General features: G+C 42.7%; 2 protein-coding genes across 3 annotated transcripts; one reads left to right on the forward strand and one right to left on the reverse strand.

The window, feature by feature from the left end:
* sarm1 (sterile alpha and TIR motif containing 1) lies at window positions 1–6,937 on the forward strand. Its single transcript, XM_010867134.3, has 10 exons — window positions 1–1,489; window positions 2,024–2,411; window positions 2,709–2,939; window positions 3,147–3,359; window positions 4,198–4,289; window positions 4,560–4,753; window positions 4,832–4,964; window positions 5,700–5,889; window positions 6,270–6,391; window positions 6,568–6,937. The coding sequence occupies exons 1-10, from the start codon at window positions 1,011–1,013 to the stop codon at window positions 6,719–6,721; spliced, it is 2,196 nt and encodes a 731-aa protein (XP_010865436.2). The 5' UTR covers window positions 1–1,010; the 3' UTR covers window positions 6,722–6,937.
* Window positions 6,938–11,103: 4,166 nt separating this feature from the next.
* slc46a1 (solute carrier family 46 member 1) lies at window positions 11,104–18,625 on the reverse strand. Of its 2 annotated transcripts, XM_010867014.3 has the most exons (7): window positions 17,984–18,620; window positions 14,985–15,219; window positions 14,630–14,786; window positions 14,008–14,492; window positions 12,989–13,072; window positions 12,727–12,883; window positions 11,104–12,606 (listed from the first exon to the last, which is right to left on the reverse strand). In XM_010867014.3, the coding sequence occupies exons 1-7, from the start codon at window positions 18,308–18,310 to the stop codon at window positions 12,549–12,551; spliced, it is 1,503 nt and encodes a 500-aa protein (XP_010865316.2). In that variant the 5' UTR covers window positions 18,311–18,620; the 3' UTR covers window positions 11,104–12,548. The 2 variants fall into 2 exon arrangements, 1 of the variants encoding a protein (XP_010865316.2); XR_001197905.3 differs by lacking the exons at window positions 11,104–12,606; window positions 12,727–12,883 and adding an exon at window positions 13,172–13,303 and having other exon boundaries at window positions 12,987–13,072; window positions 17,984–18,625.
* Window positions 18,626–21,217: the final 2,592 nt, after the last annotated feature.

Genomic DNA, 21,217 nt, shown 5'->3' on the forward strand with positions numbered 1-21,217 from the left:
TAGGCTATATATAATTAGCATACATTGTTTTCAATCGAAATCAAAAAATGCTTATGAATCAATATGACCAATACTGGCATTACACTCAACCAACCACAAAAATAAGATGAACGTGCTACCTCAAAATAGAGATATCCTCAATCACTCGGTCAGTGTTGTCACATTCGCTACTAAAATAGCAGAGCTGGAGTCCTCTTTCTATCTCTATGGCACTACTAGAGTGACTAGCGCTTTTGTTGAAAAGCAGACCTCTGCATGTCGGTAGATAGTGTCTGGCTGAACACTGAAGGCAATAAAACCCTAACACCAAAGATCGGGGATGCTGAGTTAAGGATGAGAAGCAGAGAGTGGCTAGATTTTGGATTAAAGCATCCACAAAAACAAATATTGTACGTCTTATGGTGACACTCGTGAATAGAGAAAAATAAGAACAGAGACAACAGTGAGTCTTTGTCTGGATTAAACCTCAATTAATCTGGGAGACGAGAGACGGAAGATCTAACGACAGAAGACAGCATAACTCACTACATTTTCGTCAGTTGGTAAACGTAACTTGACCTGCTTTCGAGTAGGCCTACATGTTTTCATTCTACTGTTTTGTTAATATCCGCAGTGATGTTACATTATCTCAGATGCAGTAGCTGAGTAGACGCGTGCTATTTTTGATGCGGAGTCGGGTTATTCTGAATTCGGCCTTGTGCCAAACCAGGAAAACCCCATCCTTACCAATGTAACGGCTTGGTTTAGTCTGAAGCAGCCACTTATGTTTAGAATTTAGCTTCTGGTCCAGCTGATGGCAGGCTAAATCCCTTCAAGGGTGGAAAAGACAACACCCTATTGTGGTTTTATGAATCCTATGTAAACATCTCGAATTCAAGACAAACATTCGGTCAGTCAGTTAACTGTCCGTTATTATACGCGCACGTTCGTTTTTCATAATTCGAATCGAATCTGATTCATCTACTAGTGATCTTGACCTGCGTTTTGGCCCAGTCGCAGATAGACGGTGGATGCTCTTATCTCTAACTGTTTTTCTTTGGAGCTTCTATCGATATCTCTCCATGTTCAGCTCCGAAAGACTCACGGTACCGGAATATGTCAGCCGGATGGGGACTCGGAGGTCGGGCAGCATGAGCTCATCCTCGGAACCGAAAGCACCACCAGTTTCACCGGGTGTCCACGGCGCCGACGTCCAGGCAGTCTTGGATACCTCTCTCCCGGCCCTGCGCTCCGCTATCAAGACACTGAAATCAGCCAAAGATACCTCGGATCTAGAAGAAACCCGCAGGGCTATCGCAGAGACCTTTCAACTTGTGGAAGAGGCCTGGGTTCTGCCCACCGTGGGCCGGCAGGTTGCAGAGGAGATATGCAACAGGATACGACTAGACGGAGGACTAGAGCTGCTTTTACAACTCCTTATGACACCTGCTGTGGAGATCATCTATGAATCTGCCAAACTACTGGAGCAGATACTGGTCTCTGAGAACAGGTGTGGGGAGGCTGTTGTCCAATTTGCAACACATTGGCTTGGACTAACCTTTCCATCTGGTTTCTCTCAAAGAGATTAATTTAGTTCATATGGTTGCAATATGAGCCCTTTAAAAGCCATAAGGAGGCCATAGGCAGTTTTGGGAGGAAATATTGCATTAAAAGGGCATTAGCTTAAACAATAATGCCACTGACTTTACAAAATTACAAATGTGGATCATATGCCCTATAAGCAGCCTATATGGAGAATGTATGACATCAATCCACACTTTGGTTCAATAAGAATCCTAATAATAATGTATAGAACTTCAATAGTGATTTTTCAATGAATTTCCAATGACTAAGTGAAATATTAACAAGCTATCTATCATGTATATATAGCAATATTGTATTGCGCATTGTTATTTATTATTTTAATATACATTACGTTCTTATATAAGTGATATGAAATATTTATATTTGAAGAAACTAAGCAAAGCCAGGTTAACATTGTTGGTTCAGTGATTTCTCCTCTGTTTAATCTCTTCCTATCCAGAGACTATGTAGCGCGGATGGGTCTTGGGGTGATCCTGAACCTGACCAGGGAGACAGAGGACGCCCAGCTGGCCCGCAGCGTCTCAGGCATCCTGGAGCACATGTTCAAACACACAGAGGAAACGTCTGCCCAGCTCATCGCCAATGGTGCCTTGGACGCCCTGCTCTTTTGGTGCCGTGGCACTGACCCTACCGTCCTCCGCCACTGTGCCAGGGCGCTCGCCAACTGTGCCATGTATGGCGGCCACCGCTGTCAGCGGCTGATGATTGAGAAGCAGGCCGCCGAGTGGTTGTTCCCATTGGCCTTCTCCAAAGAGGATGAGCTGATCCGCTTCCAAGCCTGTCTTGCCGTCGCTGTGCTTGCTGCTAACAGGGAGATCGAGAAGGAGGTGCTCTGATTATTATTATTGTAGCTGGGAGAAAACATTTGTGAACCCTTATGAATTACCTGCATACATGCAAAAATGACTTCTGAAATAATGTCTGATCTTCATCCATGTCATAGAAATACATGAAGATTTAACAAATAACACACACAAATATAAACTTTTACATGTCACTGTTGAACACATTGTTTTTTTTTGGGCCTATGCTATTTATGTTTCACCATTGTGTTCAATGACCAAGTAGGCCTAAATCACTCTGGATAACAGTGTCTGTTACATCACCACACTGTCCCATGTAAGGTGGTGAGGTCGGGGACTTTGGAGCTGGTGGAGCCGTTTATTGCGTCGCTGGACCCAGACGAATTTGCCCGTAGCTTGCTGGACAGTGCTGACAGCATGCAGGGAAGGACGGCAGCAGACCTTCAGCAGCTGCTGCCTCTGCTGGACGGGGCCAGGGTTGAAGGGAAGTGCATCGCTGCCTTTTACCTGTGTGTGGAGACCAGCATCAAGTCACGCCAGCGCAACACTAAGGTCAGTCAGGCAGTAGGGATGAACAAACAGCCATTGGATTAACCAAGGTGAGCGTTTGGCTTCTTGATCCAGGTGTGAGTTGTAAAATTCAATGCTGGAGAGTGAAAGCCTGCACATTCCGGGGGAGCATATTTCTGCCTAACACTATGGACTATATGAAGTCAATGGGAACACTGCTGAATGTGTGTCACATGGGTCCCGTTGTAGATCTTCCAGGAGATAGGCGCTGTGCAGAGCCTGAAACGGATCGTCATGTACTCCAGCAATGGGACGGCCTGTACCCTGGCCAAGCGCGCGCTGGGTATGATGAACGAGGAGGTGCCGCGTCGTATCCTGTCCTCTGTGCCCAACTGGAAGAGTGGCGAGGTGCAGAGATGGCTTCAACAGATCGGCTTCAGTGCCTACACCGAACGCTTCCAGGTGTGTGTACTTGTGTGAGATAGAGAAGTTAAGAGAGAGTTAGAGGGAGAGACTAGGTTTGATAAATGTACACAATTCTTAGCTGGTTGTTTAGAACCTAACCATTTGTCGTTAGTGTCTTACTGGTTGGGTTCAATCAATCAAATGTATTTCTAAAGCACGTCTTACATCAGCAGTTGTCACAAAGTGCTTTTACAAAACACCCAGCCAGTAACCCCAATGAGCAAGCAACAACTGTGTTAAAGTAACAGTGGCTAGGAAAAACTCCCAGAAGGGGCTGAAATTTAGGAAGAACCCTAGAGAGGAACCAGGCTCGGAGGTGTGACTAGTCCTCTTCTGGCTGTGTCATTTTAAGAGTACAAGTTGTAATAATTCATAAATACATGAGGGCTGTGTCCAGAGTCTATAAAACCTAATCCAGGTCAGAAGCATGACCAACTGGATACGGACAGGGACAACCCAGGGGGGAATGGTCAGCAGAGTGGCAGCAAACACAACCAGGAGGACTTTGGACAGGGACAGCAACCAGTCTTTAGAGCCTGGCACTCAGGAGGTCTTAGCCCACACCTCCTAAATTTAAACTGAGCAGGAGACAAGGAATATATAGAGAGCGTATTCCTTAGATTTACAAGGATTTGTAAAGGAAAACTGACCCTACACCCTCGGCACAATAAAAAACCTTGAGACTGAGATGGGTGCAGTGACACTGTGGCCCTGTTATGAGGGTGTATGTAGATAACTACCCTGATTGTTCATTAGAATCTTATTGCTGGTGATTCTTTAAAACCTTGCTGACTGTTCTCACATCTATTCCTTTATCTATCTGTCCATCATCCAGGAGTTGCAGGTGGATGGAGACCTGTTGCTAAACATCACAGATGAGGAATTGAGCACAGACTTGGGCATGACTGCAGCACTTACACGCAAAAGGTCAGTTTAATAACATATCCGTTTGAATATATACTGTAAAGCAGTTGACAGTCTAAAAGTTGTAAAAACAAGCGTAGAAGTTGCGGACTTAAAATGTGCTGACAAACCCAATTAACACAAGTGAAAGTGGTTGTACATAAATTCTTTTCAATCTCATTCCCCATCCTGTCAATCCTCTTGCTGCTAATTTTTTGCTCAGAACCTTATTTTTTTACTCTCTATTTTTCCCAGATGAATGAAAAATAAGTGTTTGGTTACGTTATCCACCAGGTTCCTTAGGGACCTGCGCGTACTCAGGTTCTACGCCAACTACTCAACCTGCGATCCCAACAACATGGCCGACTGGCTAGGTGAGGTGGACCCCCAGTTCCGCCAGTACACCTATGGCATGGTGCAGTCTGGCATGGACCGCAAGAACCTCTTCCAGATCACCGACCAGCAGCTAAAGTCAGACTGTCACATAGGTGGGTTGTGAGCCGGTAGAAATATTGGACATTCCTTGCTAGACAGTGGACAATAAAGCCATTATATTTATCTTTTAGAGAACGGCATCCATCGTGCCAAAATCCTGGCAGCCGCACGTCGGCCGACAAAGCCGTGTCTGACTGATGCTCAGCCCCCTGGACCGGATGTGTTTATTAGCTATCGCAGGACCACTGGGTCCCAGCTAGCCAGGTATGGAGACGGGGAGAGATCAGGTTGGCAGGGGATATTAGCCAGGTATGGAGACAGGGAGAGGAGATCCAGTGGCCAGGGGATATTAGCCAGGTATGGAGACGGGGAGAGGAGATCCAGTGGCCAGGGGATATTAGCCAGGTATGGAGACGGGGAGAGGAGATCCAGTGGCCAGGGGATATTAGCCAGGTATGGAGACGGGGAGAGGAGATCCAGTGGCCAGGGGATATTAGCCAGGTATGGAGACGGGGAGAGGAGATCCAGTGGCCAGGGGATATTAGCCAGGTATGGAGACGGGGAGAGGAGATCCAGTGGCCAGGGGATATTAGCCAGGTATGGAGACGGGGAGAGGAGATCCAGTGGCCAGGGGATATTAGCCAGGTATGGAGACGGGGAGAGATCAGGTAGGCAGGGGATATTAGCCAGGTATGGAGACCGGGAGAGATCAGGTTGGCAGGGGATATTAGCCAGGTATGGAGACAGGGAGAGGAGATCCAGTGGCCAGGGGATATTAGCCAGGTATGGAGACAGGGAGAGGAGATCCAGTGGCCAGGGGATATTAGCCAGGTATGGAGACGGGGAGAGGAGATCCAGTGGCCAGGGGATATTAGCCAGGTATGGAGACAGGGAGAGGAGATCCAGTGGGCAGGGGATATTAGTTGGGAGGGAGGAGGAAAGCTAGGGAACTTTGATTTAAAAATCAAAGTTCCCCCACCCCCCACCCCCATTCCCCAGTCTGTTAAAGGTCCACCTCCAGGTACGAGGCTTCAGTGTGTTCATTGACGTGGAGAAGCTGGAGGCAGGGAAGTTTGAGGACAAGCTGATCCAGAGTGTCCAGCGGGCACGGAACTTCATCCTGGTGCTGTCGGCCAACGCCCTCGACAAGTGCATGGGTGACACAGGAATGAAGGACTGGGTGCATAAGGTCAGGCATAGGTGGATCTATTGACAGAGGAGTGCTGCGTGCAGAACAATATACGGTTGGGAGAAATAGTTTGTAAACACACTTTAATTACTTGGGACCTCTTGCATGAATGGCTTGCTTCAGGCTAAGCCACAACATTTCAGTAGCCTGTGCTATTTGTTAAACCCAATGTATTCCCAATAATGAAGAAATAGACTGCTGTCCTGTCTGAATCAAGTAATTACATTATTTTCAAATAAAAAAATTTTTGTAGTCAACTTGTGGTAAATTTTAGGTACACTAATAATGGTTTGTAGATATTATGTGCCGCGCCAACCCCAATATTTACGTAATGTAAACATTTTATGTCTTTCTGTGAACTTTCCCGTTCGATCCTACAGGAGATTGTTACAGCTCTAAATGGGAAGAAAAACATTGTACCTGTCACTGATAACTTCATGTGGCCCGACCCAAACTCTCTGCCTGATGACATGAAAACCATTCTCAACTTTAACGGCATCAAGTGAGTTAGTCTGAGGTGGCAGACTCAGTTTGTATGTTTGTAAACTTCTCCAAAGTGCATTTGTCAATTTTGATAATTTTATTTGTCTTTCTTGCACTTTCCTTCCTTCCTATTTATCTTATTCCCTCTTTCTTTGACTCACGCTTTTTGCCATCCATCTTTCTTTCACAATACAGGTGGTCCCATGAGTATCAGGAAGCCAGCATTGAGAAGATCCTGCGTTTTCTAAAGGGCAACCCCAGCCAAGACCAGACAGACTGCTCCCAGACAGACTGCTCTCAGACAGACTGCTCTCAGACAGCCTGCTCCAATGGATCTCAAGAGAAATAGTCTGTGTAGTCTCTTTAAAATGCTAAGAAAACAATAGCTATCATTAATCAGTCCTGACCAACAGAGAATGCTCTGCATATGCGGTGTTTTGATCATATATGCAATTGGGATAGGACTGGATTTGGTACCAGCCAGTCAGGGTTGGATAGGTTACTTTTTAAATGTAATCCGTTACCGTTACAAGTTACCTGTCCACAGTTGTAATCAGTAATGTTACTTTTTGATTACTCAAACTCAGTAACGTAATCAGATTATTTTTAATTACTTTTAGATTACTTTAATATTAAAAGGCATTAGAAAACAAATAGGAATTAGGGCTGTCATGATATCAGATTTTCACTACAGTTATCGTTGCCAAAATAATTCACAGTAACGATATTATCGCGCTATCTATAGAAAATGTAAAAGAAAAAAATGCTGTCAGTCAAAATCATCTTCAACTTTGTTTAGTTTTAAATTTTTTGGCTAATGAATTACACTCAAAATGAGAATGTATGGCCTTGGGGTCTGTAACCATAACTGTACAAATAAAAATATAAAAGCATACAAACAATTACACTTAATGGATGATGAAAAGGCCACTGATAAACAAAAGATCCACAAGGCCTAACACCCAGAGGAGTTTTTGGAAAAATACAGAACATTTTCACCTGGTGAATAGGCTACGAAAAGGCCTTCATCCAAACACTAGTGTATAGGTCCAGACCAGTGTTGCCAACTCCTTAGTAAGGAAAGTCGCTATTGGCTATCCTAAAAGTCGCTAAATGACGTCATCACCTAATTTGCATAATTTCCCATCAGCATCATAAATAGATGTTTTTTTCTTTTTAACATACAAAACTCTCGTTGGGGAAAATAATATACATGCGTATTTACAAATGTCCAGGTACAAGAAATAATCACCTGTGCAAAAAAAACAAAGAACAAATCAAAAAAGGGGGCGCTATTTAAGTCAAAATCAAAAGGCTAGAAATAAAATAAACATTTACAGCGACTCAAGGGGAGATATCATCATGGTCATGGATTAAGAGAACTGCACCAACTGCATGTGATGGACGCTGCCTGTAGGAGAGGAATAACGTCATAGGAGAGACAAAAAGAGTGACAAAATGTTTAGAACTACAAATTAACTTTTTTATAAACCAACCCTCCTCCTTTATCCGGGCTTGGGACCAAAAGTTACCCAAAAGAGACACTCTGACGGAGTGCATGCGCGATTCATTTTCAGTCTGGACGCGGCGGAGTTGCAGCTCGGAGGAACTGCTGTGTGAGGACTGGGCCGCCTGTGAGTGCTTTCAGATGGGGGAGGTGCCCACGGGGGAGGGGCCCACTTTTTTTTGTGGAAAAAAAGTTGCTAAGGGGGTCTGAAAAGTCGCTAAATCTAGCGACAAAGTTGCTAAGTTGGCAACACTGGTCCAGACTCGTAGTTTAAAGAAATAGATAATTTGGCCATCGAAAAACCGGGAGATTAAAACGTCATGTGAATGGGCGACTAAAACGGCGCGTCATTTGCGGATATCTCCCAGGGTTTCTAGTGGGGCTAACGAGTTGATTTCAACACCAGTGCATAGATCCCGTCTCCTTTAAGCACATACACCATTTGTCTATAGGTGACATGAATAAGGTATCCACAAACCGAGAGGAGCTTTTGGAAAAATAGAACCAAGTGAATACAATATTATCACATGCGTATTATTAACATGATATCAATATTTCATTTTTTGAATATCACAGTTATCAATACCGGTATATCGCGACACCCCTAATAGCAATAGCCTATAACCAACTGAACACATTTTGTAGGATCAACCAATGTTAGAGTTTACATAGCTGGCCAAAAAAACTGAATTTGCATACACTTGTGTACACGAAATCTGCAGCAGTCTGATGTTTTTCTCCACAACCACAAACTTTGGCAAAACGTTGCAAAAGCCCCAGGCACGCAAATGCACGTTGGCAAATGTGAACACCCGCACACAAATACATTTTACCCACGTGAACGCAATCTGTGATTATTAGGGCCACCAGCCATGGATTTTCAAAACGCAAATGAAATAAACTGATTATGCACCTGCACTCTTAGCTTAAATTCAATGCAGTCAGCAGCCAATGATAACCACAATTTTCTGAGATGCTAAATCAGGATCACATGGACTACCTGAATGGACGGAGTTGAGAAGGCTGCGTCAAATGCTAATCATCATCCTTTGGTAAAGTGCTTCCCAACACATTTTATCCTCAAATGTTTTATCTTGAAGGTAGTGCCATGTTACAACTATCAAACAAATAGTTGCCTAATCTTTGAAACTCTTCCTGGCTTTGTTGTTCGGTGCGTTTGACAAATAGACCTTGAAACTAGAAAAATATATAACACCAGGTAGGTCTATCGCCTATCATTGTTCTGAGAAAGATGCGTCGAGTGGATAACTAAATTACATTTTCTATGAGTAGGCTTATTATCGTAGATACACTCCGTTTTTACCAATAAAACTAGCGCTTCATCGGTCACTAATCTGGTTATGCACGCCCACCTTTGCGCGCATGATGATCACAGCCAACAACTGAGGAGCGCAATTGTTATTTTGGTTTTAAAACATTATATAAAAAAAATATCAAACAAGCAATGTGTCATAATTATTTTGTTCAACTATTCTTTTACAATTGAAGTAATCCAAAAGTAATCATATATTTTTTCAAAAGTATCTATAATCTGATTACAATATTTTAGTTGGTAACGTAATGGAATAGAGTTACTGTTTTCTTGTAATCCGTTACTCCCCAACTCTGCAGTCAGTGAATGAGATGTACAGTGATTTAAAACATAGTCCGTAGTATAAATAGTCAATGTTATTCAGGTTTGGAAAAAGAAACATTAGAAATTGCCTAAACTGCAGTGCCACTGTAATAAGCTGTTATAAGCGTGGTCAGTTATATTGTTGGCATCTCAGGAAATAACCAGTGTGAAAAATCGGATAAAATCCAGCATAACATTACATAACATAACACATATGACCAACCATCTGGAGAGTCTGTTTCCTTGACATAACAGTGCTTTTTTTTGTTAGGCCCATACTTTTCACTTTCATCCTGTCTTTTAATGTTCCTGTGCAAAAGACAGTGTATGTGAAATAATATCAGCTTTTCATGGTGCTTATAAATAGAATGCTGTATGCTTATTCTGATCTCGTGATCTCATGATGAGGTAGCTCTTTTTCAATTCCAGGAACAACAGCCACTTTATCTGCTTCTTCTGATAAATCGCTTTTAGTGTCACACCCAGGTAGGTCTGATGGGTGAAGACAATGGTTTCCCAGACTGAGCTTTATATCCCGCCAGTTACATATACTCATATAAAATGTACACTTCTGCACAGCAACTACAGGAGGTTCACAAAGAACCAAACAAAAGGCGATTAAAAATACCATTGTCAAAGTATCTTGCGGATGTAAAAAAAAACAGATATATTCCCTTTCCCTCTATATTCCCCTTTGTTCACAAAACCAATGTGTACACTAGACCTTCAGACTGAAGCTGCGAGACGTTTCCATCTCCTGCTTCGCATAAATGATTGCAGTATACAGTCTCGGCATGTTGCATTGCTTAAAACACCTGCAGTAACTATAACTTGTGCTTTGGTTACTTCTTAAAGCTAAGAGATTCTGTAATTGATTTGACAATAAGTTATTAGGTGCATGGAAGCAGTAAATGGAGAGCAATAACCATTAATTGAGGGTCAAACTTACACCAGTATCAGCTTTTCTCCTGTTAAAATCATCGAACTGTACTATTATCTGTATTGAGATTATACAAAAAGTTAGCAAACATGCAGTTGAGTTATAATATTCATAGTTGAATGAAGTGGAATTATCAGATTCAATGACATCATTGTTTTCTATATTTGTGTTCAGTCAATGTCGATTTAGCTAGTTTATATGGTGTGTAGGAAATGTTCCCTAATATACATTTGTCATTTATGAAACGCTCTTATCCGTAACACCTTGCAGCAAGAGAACCACACAGTTGTAGTAACATTTGTCCCCAATAAAGAAATTCAGAAATCTCTGTGGTGAAGGACATCAAGTGCAATTATTATAATATTTTGTGTGTATGTGTGTGTAGGAAGGGTTACAGATGTTTTTGGAAGATGGGCATATGGACTATATGGAAAAGTTATTTGAATTTCCCTAAACAAGACTATATTTTCCTTTACACAGAAATGTCAGCACCTGGAATTTGGTTATATTTGGATTTCACCTTCATGCCAACAAGCTTAAGAATGATTAGGAATGTTTATTCTGAAATGTTTTCCGCTTGAATGTCAGATTTTTCTCATATTGTGAGTAAGATTAGTACTTTTTGCTCATCTTTACAAAGGGTCAGTAATTCTGGATATATACATGTATCACGTTTCTCTCAATACAAGTTTTTTATTTCAGATTCTGGCAGTGTTGTCATTTTACCATACAGTGATTTAATAAAAACAACTAACCCCCAGTATAATGCTAATCGGTTATTCTTTTTGTTATTTAAAATACAAGGTAACACTGAGCTTAACATTTACATGTAATAACCATTATATTGCCTTGTAATTGATAACATTTTCATAGCAGCTTAAAGACGCATTAATAACTCAAAATGTATTGTGACACTGATGAAATACCATTACTTTGTCATGCTTTACTGAAGAGTTTAATATGCCTTGGCCACAATGCCAGTGACATGGACCACTTTGTTACTCTGAGGCCCCTTGTTCCTTTCTTTTAATTAAAAATATTATTTATAGTATTTAAAAACCTGTAGCTTTATCTGTGGATTTATTTAAAAATCTGTAATACTGCACAGCGCAGAAAATCAATTGACATTTATTTGAGTAATATCAGAACCTCTTACACAGGGCAACTTCCAGTCAGTGCTTTTAGTTGGTTTCATGATTTAAAAGTACTGGAAGCCCTTAGGCCTTTCACTGTCCTTTGCTCTCTGGACCAGATCAAAATAAATTATCCCAAATACTAAGTGACAGTTGAACCCTTCCCCCGGCTTAAACTCCTTACTTCCACTGGACCCTTTTATGTGCTAGAAGAGATCTGGTTGCCTACCTGGGCTACTGACAGTTGAACCCAGGTCACACACCGACTGGCCTTGCCAACTGTTGTATGAAGGGGTGACAGGGTTGCAGTGTAAGGGCACTTAAGGGAGTTTACACTAGGCTATCTATGCATGGAAAGATGACAGTAAACTGTAAGCAATGTAACTCAATAATCCCTGACTGCTGCTAGAAGCCGATGGGTCTGGTTGTGTTAGGGTCTGGTTATGTTACAAGATACTAATGGTTGAGTCTGGACAAGTTGGTCTCAAGCCGAATGATCTGCTGCTGGCCTATTGTGAAATCAAGATACACGGTTATTGAATGAGATTTTTTGAGTCATCTATTTTCTGCTTACCCTTGGATAGTCTGATATAGCAGTGTGGCTCATATTTGACCACAAGTGAGTGTCAGCTCAATTTGATTTTCAGTTTAAAATACAATAGGGAAGGCCTTTCTCTTCTGGTCTTCAATGACATGGATGTGCTGTATGTCAGTCACGGGGTTGAACAAGCCTTTTGGTCATGGTATTTTGGAGGTGAAGCCACTGCATCCCACTGACCGTCAGTCAGCCGGCCTGCTTTGCTGAGTATGCACTAGTCAAAAGCAGTGCTTCGAGCCATACGGTGTTCAGAATAATTCAATTACGTGTTAGGTGTCCAGTACATGTTCATCTTCAGCTGTGTTGGTTGGGCATCAGGAGCATCAGTCGTCCAGACACACAGGCTGTCCGTTCTGTCAGTATCAGGATGTTGCCAAGTCTTCTGTTCTGTGTGGACTTTTATCTTGACACTCCACCGCCCTGAAGACACAACACACACTTTTAGAACCCAAATGAGAAATGCCCATAAGCTTCAATGCAACGTCTTAGTAAATACCAGTTATCCTTGAAAACAAGGCTAAATTTGTGAGGAGGTCTTACCCAATAATCCCAGCAGGAATGAGGAGCACGAAAGCTCCTAAGAGGAAGGGAAATCCCTTCATGATGTGCAGTGTGGCTGGGTACAGAGAGTTAAACATGCTGCTGGCCACCAGGGAACAAAGTCCCTCCACACAGGCCACAGAGGCAAACAGAGCACCTGAACAACACAGGGCCAGTAGTGAGCAGTGCGTCACCTCCCTATAACTTCAGAAACATTCATGACATTCTACAGGCGATATCATAGAGCAGGACTGCACTGTACCTTGTTCTTCAGGCCCCGCCAGTTTGGACAGTTTGGCTCTGAGGACAGGAGTGACAGCCATGTGGAGGAAGCACAGCCCATAGCCTGGAATATGTAACATAAAGTATTTTTCCATGTATTCATCAATCCCCATCACTAGGAACACAGCAAGGAAGCTGACAGACCCTGTGTGACCTGACTGACCGGTGTGTAAACTGCGGGAGGTGGTTGATGGGACAGCTGGACAACTCCGGCGTGGCACAACAGAATTAAGGTGCTAGGAGCTGGGTCTGCCTCTGCTGATTCCCTTTTCCACCAGCGTACTTGCTCGAATTCCTTAATGATACCGCGAGGAGAGGTAAAACAACCCATTTTTAGTTGCAGACCTTCCTGTTGGTTGCTAAAATATATTACGAACAGTGCACACTATTGGGGGAGGGGGGGGGGGCGACTTGGAGACACCAGTTACTCTTACTCAAAGCCATGTCATTTCTTTCTTCTAATCTCACACCTTACATTTCTTTCTTCTAATCTCACACCTTAAATCTTTTCTGGAATATTAATATCAAGGTACTGAACGTTTTGAGATTTAGTTATAAACAAGTGTCAGAGAGCATATTAATAAAATGCACATAAAATAAACAGTGTGATAACTGGATAGAGTCCTGTGTCAGTGGAGGTCTAGTAGGCGACAACCTTTTGGCACAATGGTGTTTTGAGCTTTACATTGAGGTTTCGCCACTGTTTCAAGATTCCAGGTTGAATGAACGGCGACTAATCTTAAACACAGGTTCAGTTGTTGTTTTGATAAAAACAGTTGACAGTTCAGAAGAGGGCAAGTTAAAGATAGAAGAGTGTGTGTGTAATCTGCGTGTGTAAAATAACGTGCAGGAAGTGACGTCAAACCTTAACTCCTTGAAATACATTTCCGCAGGGGCAAGCATGAGGTCATTAAACCCAGTTGATAAACACACATGACATCATTGCAATAAGGTGATCTTGATCCGTTTTGCCCACTTGGTCTCTCCTCAGCCTCTCACCTGTGAACATGAGCCCAGTAGTGTTGGCCAGCGAGATGACCACCAGGCCAATGATGTTAGACGTCAGTCCCACCAGGGCCACCCAGGAGTCCTGTAGACAGCGCTGCATGGCCCTCAACCCCAGAAGGCTGCTCAGGTAGGCCAGGTTCTGGGCAGCAGAGCCCCAGCCGATTAACCCCGAGCCCCAGCACAACGGAGAGCTGAGCTCATACAGAACATAGAGCTCCCGGCTGCCAAAGTGCACCGTCACCACCAGGAAGAAACACAAGGTGTAGAACCACAGCTTGTACCTCCTCCATTTTGGGTAACCCCCAGCCACGGCGGAGTCGCCCAGTGCCGAGTATAGGCGGTAGACGGCGCGATGATGGCGGGTGGTGAGTAATTTGGCGCTGGGGTCAGTGGTGATGGACTCAGGGACAAACAGGTAGGCATAGAGGGCAGCGGCCAGGTTAGTGGCCAGGACCAGCCAGAAGGGGTTAATGTACCTGTGGAGGAAAAGGAATCCTGGAGAATAAGGTTATTACGGACTGGAGTTAAATTACACCACTGAATCAGAAGTTCAAAGGTTCCAAACATAATTTTAAAAATGATCAAAGAAGAATATAAGTTGGATATAACGTACCCTTGTGCTTGTCGCCACTGCCCACCTATGATACTGGCCAGCATGCCAGCCAGTCCCAGACAGGCCTCCAGCACTGCTACCCTGAAGGTCCGGGAGGCCCTGTCACTTGTGTCGGCCACATAGGCAAAGCAGCCTGCCAGTATTGTGTTGAAGTCACCTGGGATAGAGAGAAGTTAGTTACTCAATAAGTCTGTTGTGTCCACATAATAAAATAATGTAATTGGTGTTTCCGGGTTAACGTGTTAAATAAGTTGCATGTTTGGGTTGTTATCATACTTCCATCTGAAAGGAAAAACTACAAATGAATCATCCCAAGGATTATTAAAACCTGAGTTGTACATCGGGGTCATGCTACCTGAGAGGCCAGAGAGCATCCGGCCCAGGAGGAACCAGGCAACGGGAAGCTTGAGATACATGACCACCAGGTAGACCCCAGCTTGCAGGGCCAGACCCAGGCAGGGCAAGATGAGCACAGGCCGCCGCCCCCCCTTGTCACTCCAGGAGCCCAGCAAGGTCACCACCAACAGCCCCACTGCAAACCCTCCCAGGTTGATGTACAGGTTCCAGTGGGCTGTCAGGGTCTCCACTTCCTGATAAGGAGGTAGAGGTCAAAGGTAAAAAGGCAATATGTAAGATTACTTACATATTGTACTACTAGCATAAATATATAATATATTTTGACAGAATTAATCAGTGACTGACCTATTCCCCATTTAAACCTTCTTGCCAGTCCGTCTATCACTTTGCTTTGACTTGTAATCTCACCCTGGACTAGAGCCATATGCACATTGACCACTTGTGCAGATGTAACCACTACAGGCCTTCTCCTTGCCCCAACCTGAACGGGAACCAGCGACCCTCAGTACACATCCAGAATAGTAACCCGCAAAGCATTTTAGTCACCGATTGCTGACCGGGGGAAAACAACTACTTGTAGATTGTAGTGTTGATATTGTTACTGATTGATATGCTACTAGCTCTCACCACTAATTTGTCCAGAGGGATTCAAACTCAGGGTCCCGACCCCCAGCAAGGTCATGGAAGAGTTGCAGGGCCATTTTTTGTTTTTACAGAATATTAAAAAATATTTATATATATACACACTCACCTAAAGGATTATTAGGAACACCATACTAATACTGTGTTTGACCCCCATTCGCCTTCAGAACTGCCTTAATTCTACGTGGCATTGATTCAACAAGGTGCTGAAAGCATTCTTCAGAAATGTTGGCCCATATTGATAAGATAGCATCTTGCAGTTGATGGAGATTTGTGGGATGCACATCCAGGGCACCAAGCTCCCGTTCCACCACATCCCAAAGATGCTCTATTGGGTTGAGATCTGGTGACTGTGGGGGCCATTTCAGTACAGTGAACTCATTGTCATGTTCAAGAAACCAATTTGAAATTATTCGAGCTTTGTGACATGGTGCATTATCCTGCTGGAAGTAGCCATCAGAGGATGGGTACATGGTGGTCATAAAGGGATGGACATGGTCAGAAACAATGCTCAGGTAGGCTGTGGCATTTAAACGATGCCCAATTGGCACTAAGGGGCCTAAAGTGTGCCAAGAAAACATCCCCCACACCATTAAACCACCACCAGCCTGCACAGTGGTAACAAGGGATGATGGATCCATGTTCTCATTCTGTTTACGCCTAATTCTGACTCTACCACCTGAATGTCTCAACAGAAATCGAGACTCATCAGACCAGGCAACATTCTTCCAGTCTTCAACTGTCCAATTTTGGTGAGCTCGTGCAAATTGTAGCCTCTTTTTCCTATTTGTAGTGGAGATGAGTGGTACCCGGTGGGGTCTTCTGCTGTTGTAGCCCATCCCCCTCAAGGTTGTGCGTGTTGTGGCTTCACAAATGCTTTGGTGCATACCTCGGTTGTAACAAGTGGTTATTTCAGTCAAAGTTGCTCTTGAATCAGTCGGCCCATTCTCGTCTGACCTCTAGCATCAACAAGGCATTTTCGCCCACAGGACTGCCGCATACTGGATGTTTTTCCCTTTTCACACCATTCTTTGTAAACCCTAGAAATGGTTGTGCGTGAAAATCCCAGTAACCGAGCAGATTGTGAAATACTGCCCGTCTGGCACCAACAACCATGCCACGCTCAAAATTGCTTAAATCACCTTTCTTTCCCATTCTGACATTCAGTTTGGAGTTGAAGAGATTGTCTTGACCAGGACCACACCCCTTAATGCATTGAAGCAACTGCCATGTGATTGGTTGATTAGATAATTGCATTAATGAGAAATTGAACAGGTGTTCCTAATAATCCTTTAGGTGAGTGTATATGTGACTATGATCACCTTGTTCAGAAAGAGCACTGGATTAACTTTTAAATGGTCAAGATATATATTTTAATTAAAGGTGAACTTTCACATAGTCATAATAGACTACCATAAATACTAATCTGCTCATGTTGCTTTAAGAGTAACCAACTTCGGCACAGCCAGTTAATAAACTGCTATAAACATTTATTGTTTACCTGGTAACTAACATAGCACTCTCCCCTGAACAAGTCCTGTTGCTAGTGATAGATTTCTTCATGTGCCAGTGTGTGATTCTTTTAGCTGCTTATCAACAACACTTCTTTCTCATTATGTTTATACATGGAGGGGGACCAGACGATGTTCAGCCTTCACTTCATAAGTCACCGCTCATTCCACTCCAATACACACACCGAGTGAAACGTCATCTTTAGACTTCAGTAGCCCGGGGAGTCTAAGGAAGGTTTACATTGTAAATTCGGGACGGTAGCTTGCAACAATTTCCACCTGTTTACAGGATAAATATAAATTCACCGACACAAATCTGGCCACTGGTCTCGTTCATCTAACTATCTAAATAATGAATTAAACATTCTATTCATGGTGATGTATCCTACAAAAATGAGGTTCACATTGGTGGAAATTTGCAATATGTTGTTCTGTTTCGTTTAGTCGCGCTCCGCAAAGGCGTTTTGACAACAGTGTAAATGTCGTCAGGATTTTGGTCAACATTTGCTTCAATAAGCTCTACAAAAAATAAATGTACTTATATTTAGCCAATACTCATGAAGGTCAACTTGTACTATATTTACTCTATGAAAATGGCCCGGTGGATCTAAAAAATCCCTATGGAAAAATTAATGGTGTAAGAACTGAAAGAGACGCTTTTCCAGCTGTGCCGCAAGGTTTTATAGGGATTCTCATTCATACTACTTCAGTGTATACCCAATCAGAGCTCAGCGAAGTCAACATATACAACAGAAATGTAATGATAACGTTGGTAAGTTCAGTTCTGCTAGTAGAGTTCAGGTCAGTGCAATATACTAAAGGTTCCAAAACTGTTCCCACACACCTTTTGAAGTGGATCCGGGGGCCCGGAAATGTTGCAACCCCCATTTGATTTTGACCCATTGTAGCCGAGATCTTCGCTTATGCGGTCCCACAAGTACTGGGTCGACAGCGGCCACTGAAGAGACAGCGAAAACATAGACAAGAACATCACGGGTTCTACAGAAACTGAAAGCGGGCAGGCGAATGGCGGCTGTTTTGAGCAAATATGTTCCTTCTTCTGAACCTCGTTTTGGGAAACTGTGTCATTTATCGTTCTGTCGTTGTCTGTAGATGATAGCCCCGATAGAATATCCTCAGGAAGAATTGCTCTGGTGTCCCAGTCTTCCATAGTGTTTCTAACATTTAGCTACCGCAATGGCTGCATAGTAGGTCACCAAAATAAAATGTTCCAAATAAAACGCGGTTCCTCCGTCAACAGATAACTGCGAGACTAAAATACTTTGTGGACAAAATGTGAAATAATATAATAATATTCCCGTTTGTTTTTAAATGCAGTGAAATACGTAAGTAAAAAGTTGGCTGATGGACTTCGGCTCGAGTGCATGCATAATTTTATGAAGGCTTCGACTGGCAGCTGGCTGCAGACTTCATCTCTCAGGCACCTCTCTACAGCCACCTATTGGACACCTTATCTCTCAGACACCTCACCAACAGTATATCTTGAACTATTCAAGAGACCAAACCAACGTTCAGACTTTTGAATTAAAAATATTTAAAACTTGAGGACTTTAACTACATACTTGTCCTAAAATAACAGCAACTAAAGCTACAGGAGTTACCAAACATACCAACTGTAATATGGTCAAATTCTTTTAAACTGTTTTCACTTTGTGAAAAACCTCACCATAATTACTCACCCTCTCTATCCTGCCACCTACTGGAGACCATATATCTGGCCCCTCACCAACAGTGATGCAGTGGGGGGTAAAACCACATAAATGCCTTTTTTTAAACCTTTGCATGTGTGAAATAGTGTTCGGTTTTATTTAGGTGATTTTTGTTCACCTATTTTTTGTTGCGTTCCCAGTTATTCAATGCTGAGAATGTGAATATGACTGTTAAAACTTTTCATCACGCCAGCCTCTTTGCAAATATTTGGAATCATGAGTCGTGTGCTCGTCGTGCTGGCGTCACTTTACAAGCAGTGCTTTTATTCACAGCAAACGTAACTCTAACCCGCGTGGATGCCCCAGACTGACGTTAATCAAGCTACTGTTATATCCCAAATTGACCCTTCGTTAACTCTACTACACCTTCGGCCCACATTCATGTACATACATACATACATATACATATATATATACACACACACATATATATATACACACACACATACATACACATATATTATATATATATACACACACACACACACACACACACATATACACACACACACACATATACACACACACACATATATACATACACATACACATATACACACACACACACACACACACACACATATATATATATATACACACATACACACACACAAGTTTGTACAGCTACCCTCATGGGGACCAGAAAATAGAAATTGCATGCTCCCTTGCCCTAAACTTAACCCTAAACCTAACCTTAACCTAACCATAATCTAAACCTAACCCTAACCTTAACCTCAATAAAGTAACATTTATGCCTAAACTTCACCTAGATGTAATGCCTAACCTTAACCCTAAACTTAACCAATGCCTGGACCTTTAAGAAACCCCAATTCTAACTATAAAATCAATTGTAAGTTTGACCCTAAACCCTGAGCCGGAAATTGACTTTTGCCTCATGGGGACTGGCAAAAGGTCCCAATGAGGTCAATTTTTTCTGGTTTTACTATACTCATTGGGACATTTGGTCCCCATTTGTTCAGTAAGACCTAACCCACACACACACACATATAAAAATGTACCACTATATCAATGCTTTTCAACTGCAACACAAAAACCCACGAATACGCAGCCAAACTTCAAATTATGAAATTATATTTTATACAAATGTATTATACATATACACACATACATATATACATATACATACTACACATATATATACACATATACACATACATATACTACATTTGTATAAAATAACTCGCCAACATTAACTCAACCACTGAAGCTAGAGACAAACCAACATTCACGTTTTTGCCCTCCCAAGGTTTCTCAACCATCTTGGCCCCGTTTCAACTTGTATTGTGAACCAATTCTGTAATATTGTGAAACCAACTCTTCACAATACCCCATAGATTTTCTATAGGGTTTAGGTCAGGTGAGTTTGTTGGCCAATTAAGAACAGGGATACCATGGTCTTTAAACCAGGTACTGGTAGCTTTGGCACTGTGTGCAGGTGCCAAGTCCTGTTTGAAAATGAAATCTGCATCTCCATAAGTTGGTCAGCAACAGGAAGCATGAAGTGCTCTAAAACTTCCTGGTAGACAGCTGCATGGACCTTGGACCTCAGAAAACATAGTGGACCAACACCAGCAGATGACATGGCACCCCAAACCATCACTGACTGTGGAAACTTTACACTGGACATCAAGCAGCGTGGATTCTGTGCCTCTTCTCTCTTCCTCCAGACTCTGGGACCTAGATTTCCAAAGGAAATGCAACGTTTACTTTCATCAGAGAACATAACTTTGGACCACTCAGCAGCAGTCCAGTCCTTTTTGTCTTTAGCCCAGGCGAGAGACTTCTGACGCTGTGTCTTGTTCATGAGTGGCTTGACACAAGGAATGCGACAGCTGAAACCCATGTCTTGCATACGTCTGTGCGTGGTGGTTCTTGAAGCACTGACTCCAGCTGCAGTCCACTCTTTGTGAATCTCTCCCACATTTTTGAATAAGTTTTGTTTCACAATCCTCTCCAGGGTGCGGTTATCCCTATTGCTTGTACACTTTTTTCTACCATATATTTTCCTTCCCTTCGCCTCTCTATTAATGTGCTTGGACACAGAGCTCTGTGAACAGCCAGCCTCTTTAGCAATTACCTTTTGTGTCTTGCCCTCCTTGTGTAAGGTGTCAATGGTTGTCTTCTGGACAGCTGTAAAGTCAGCAGTCTTCCATATGATTGTATTGCCTACAGAACTAGACTGAGAGACCATTTAAAGGCCTTTGCAGGTGTTTTGAGTAAATTAGCTGATTAGAGTGTGGCACCAGGTGTCTTCAATATTGAACCTATTCACAATATTCAAATTTTCTGAGATACTGAATTTGGGGTTTTCATTAGTTGTCAGTTAT

This window comes from Esox lucius, chromosome 1, assembly GCF_011004845.1.
Source record: "Esox lucius isolate fEsoLuc1 chromosome 1, fEsoLuc1.pri, whole genome shotgun sequence".
NCBI classification, from domain to species: Eukaryota; Metazoa; Chordata; class Actinopteri; order Esociformes; family Esocidae; genus Esox; species Esox lucius.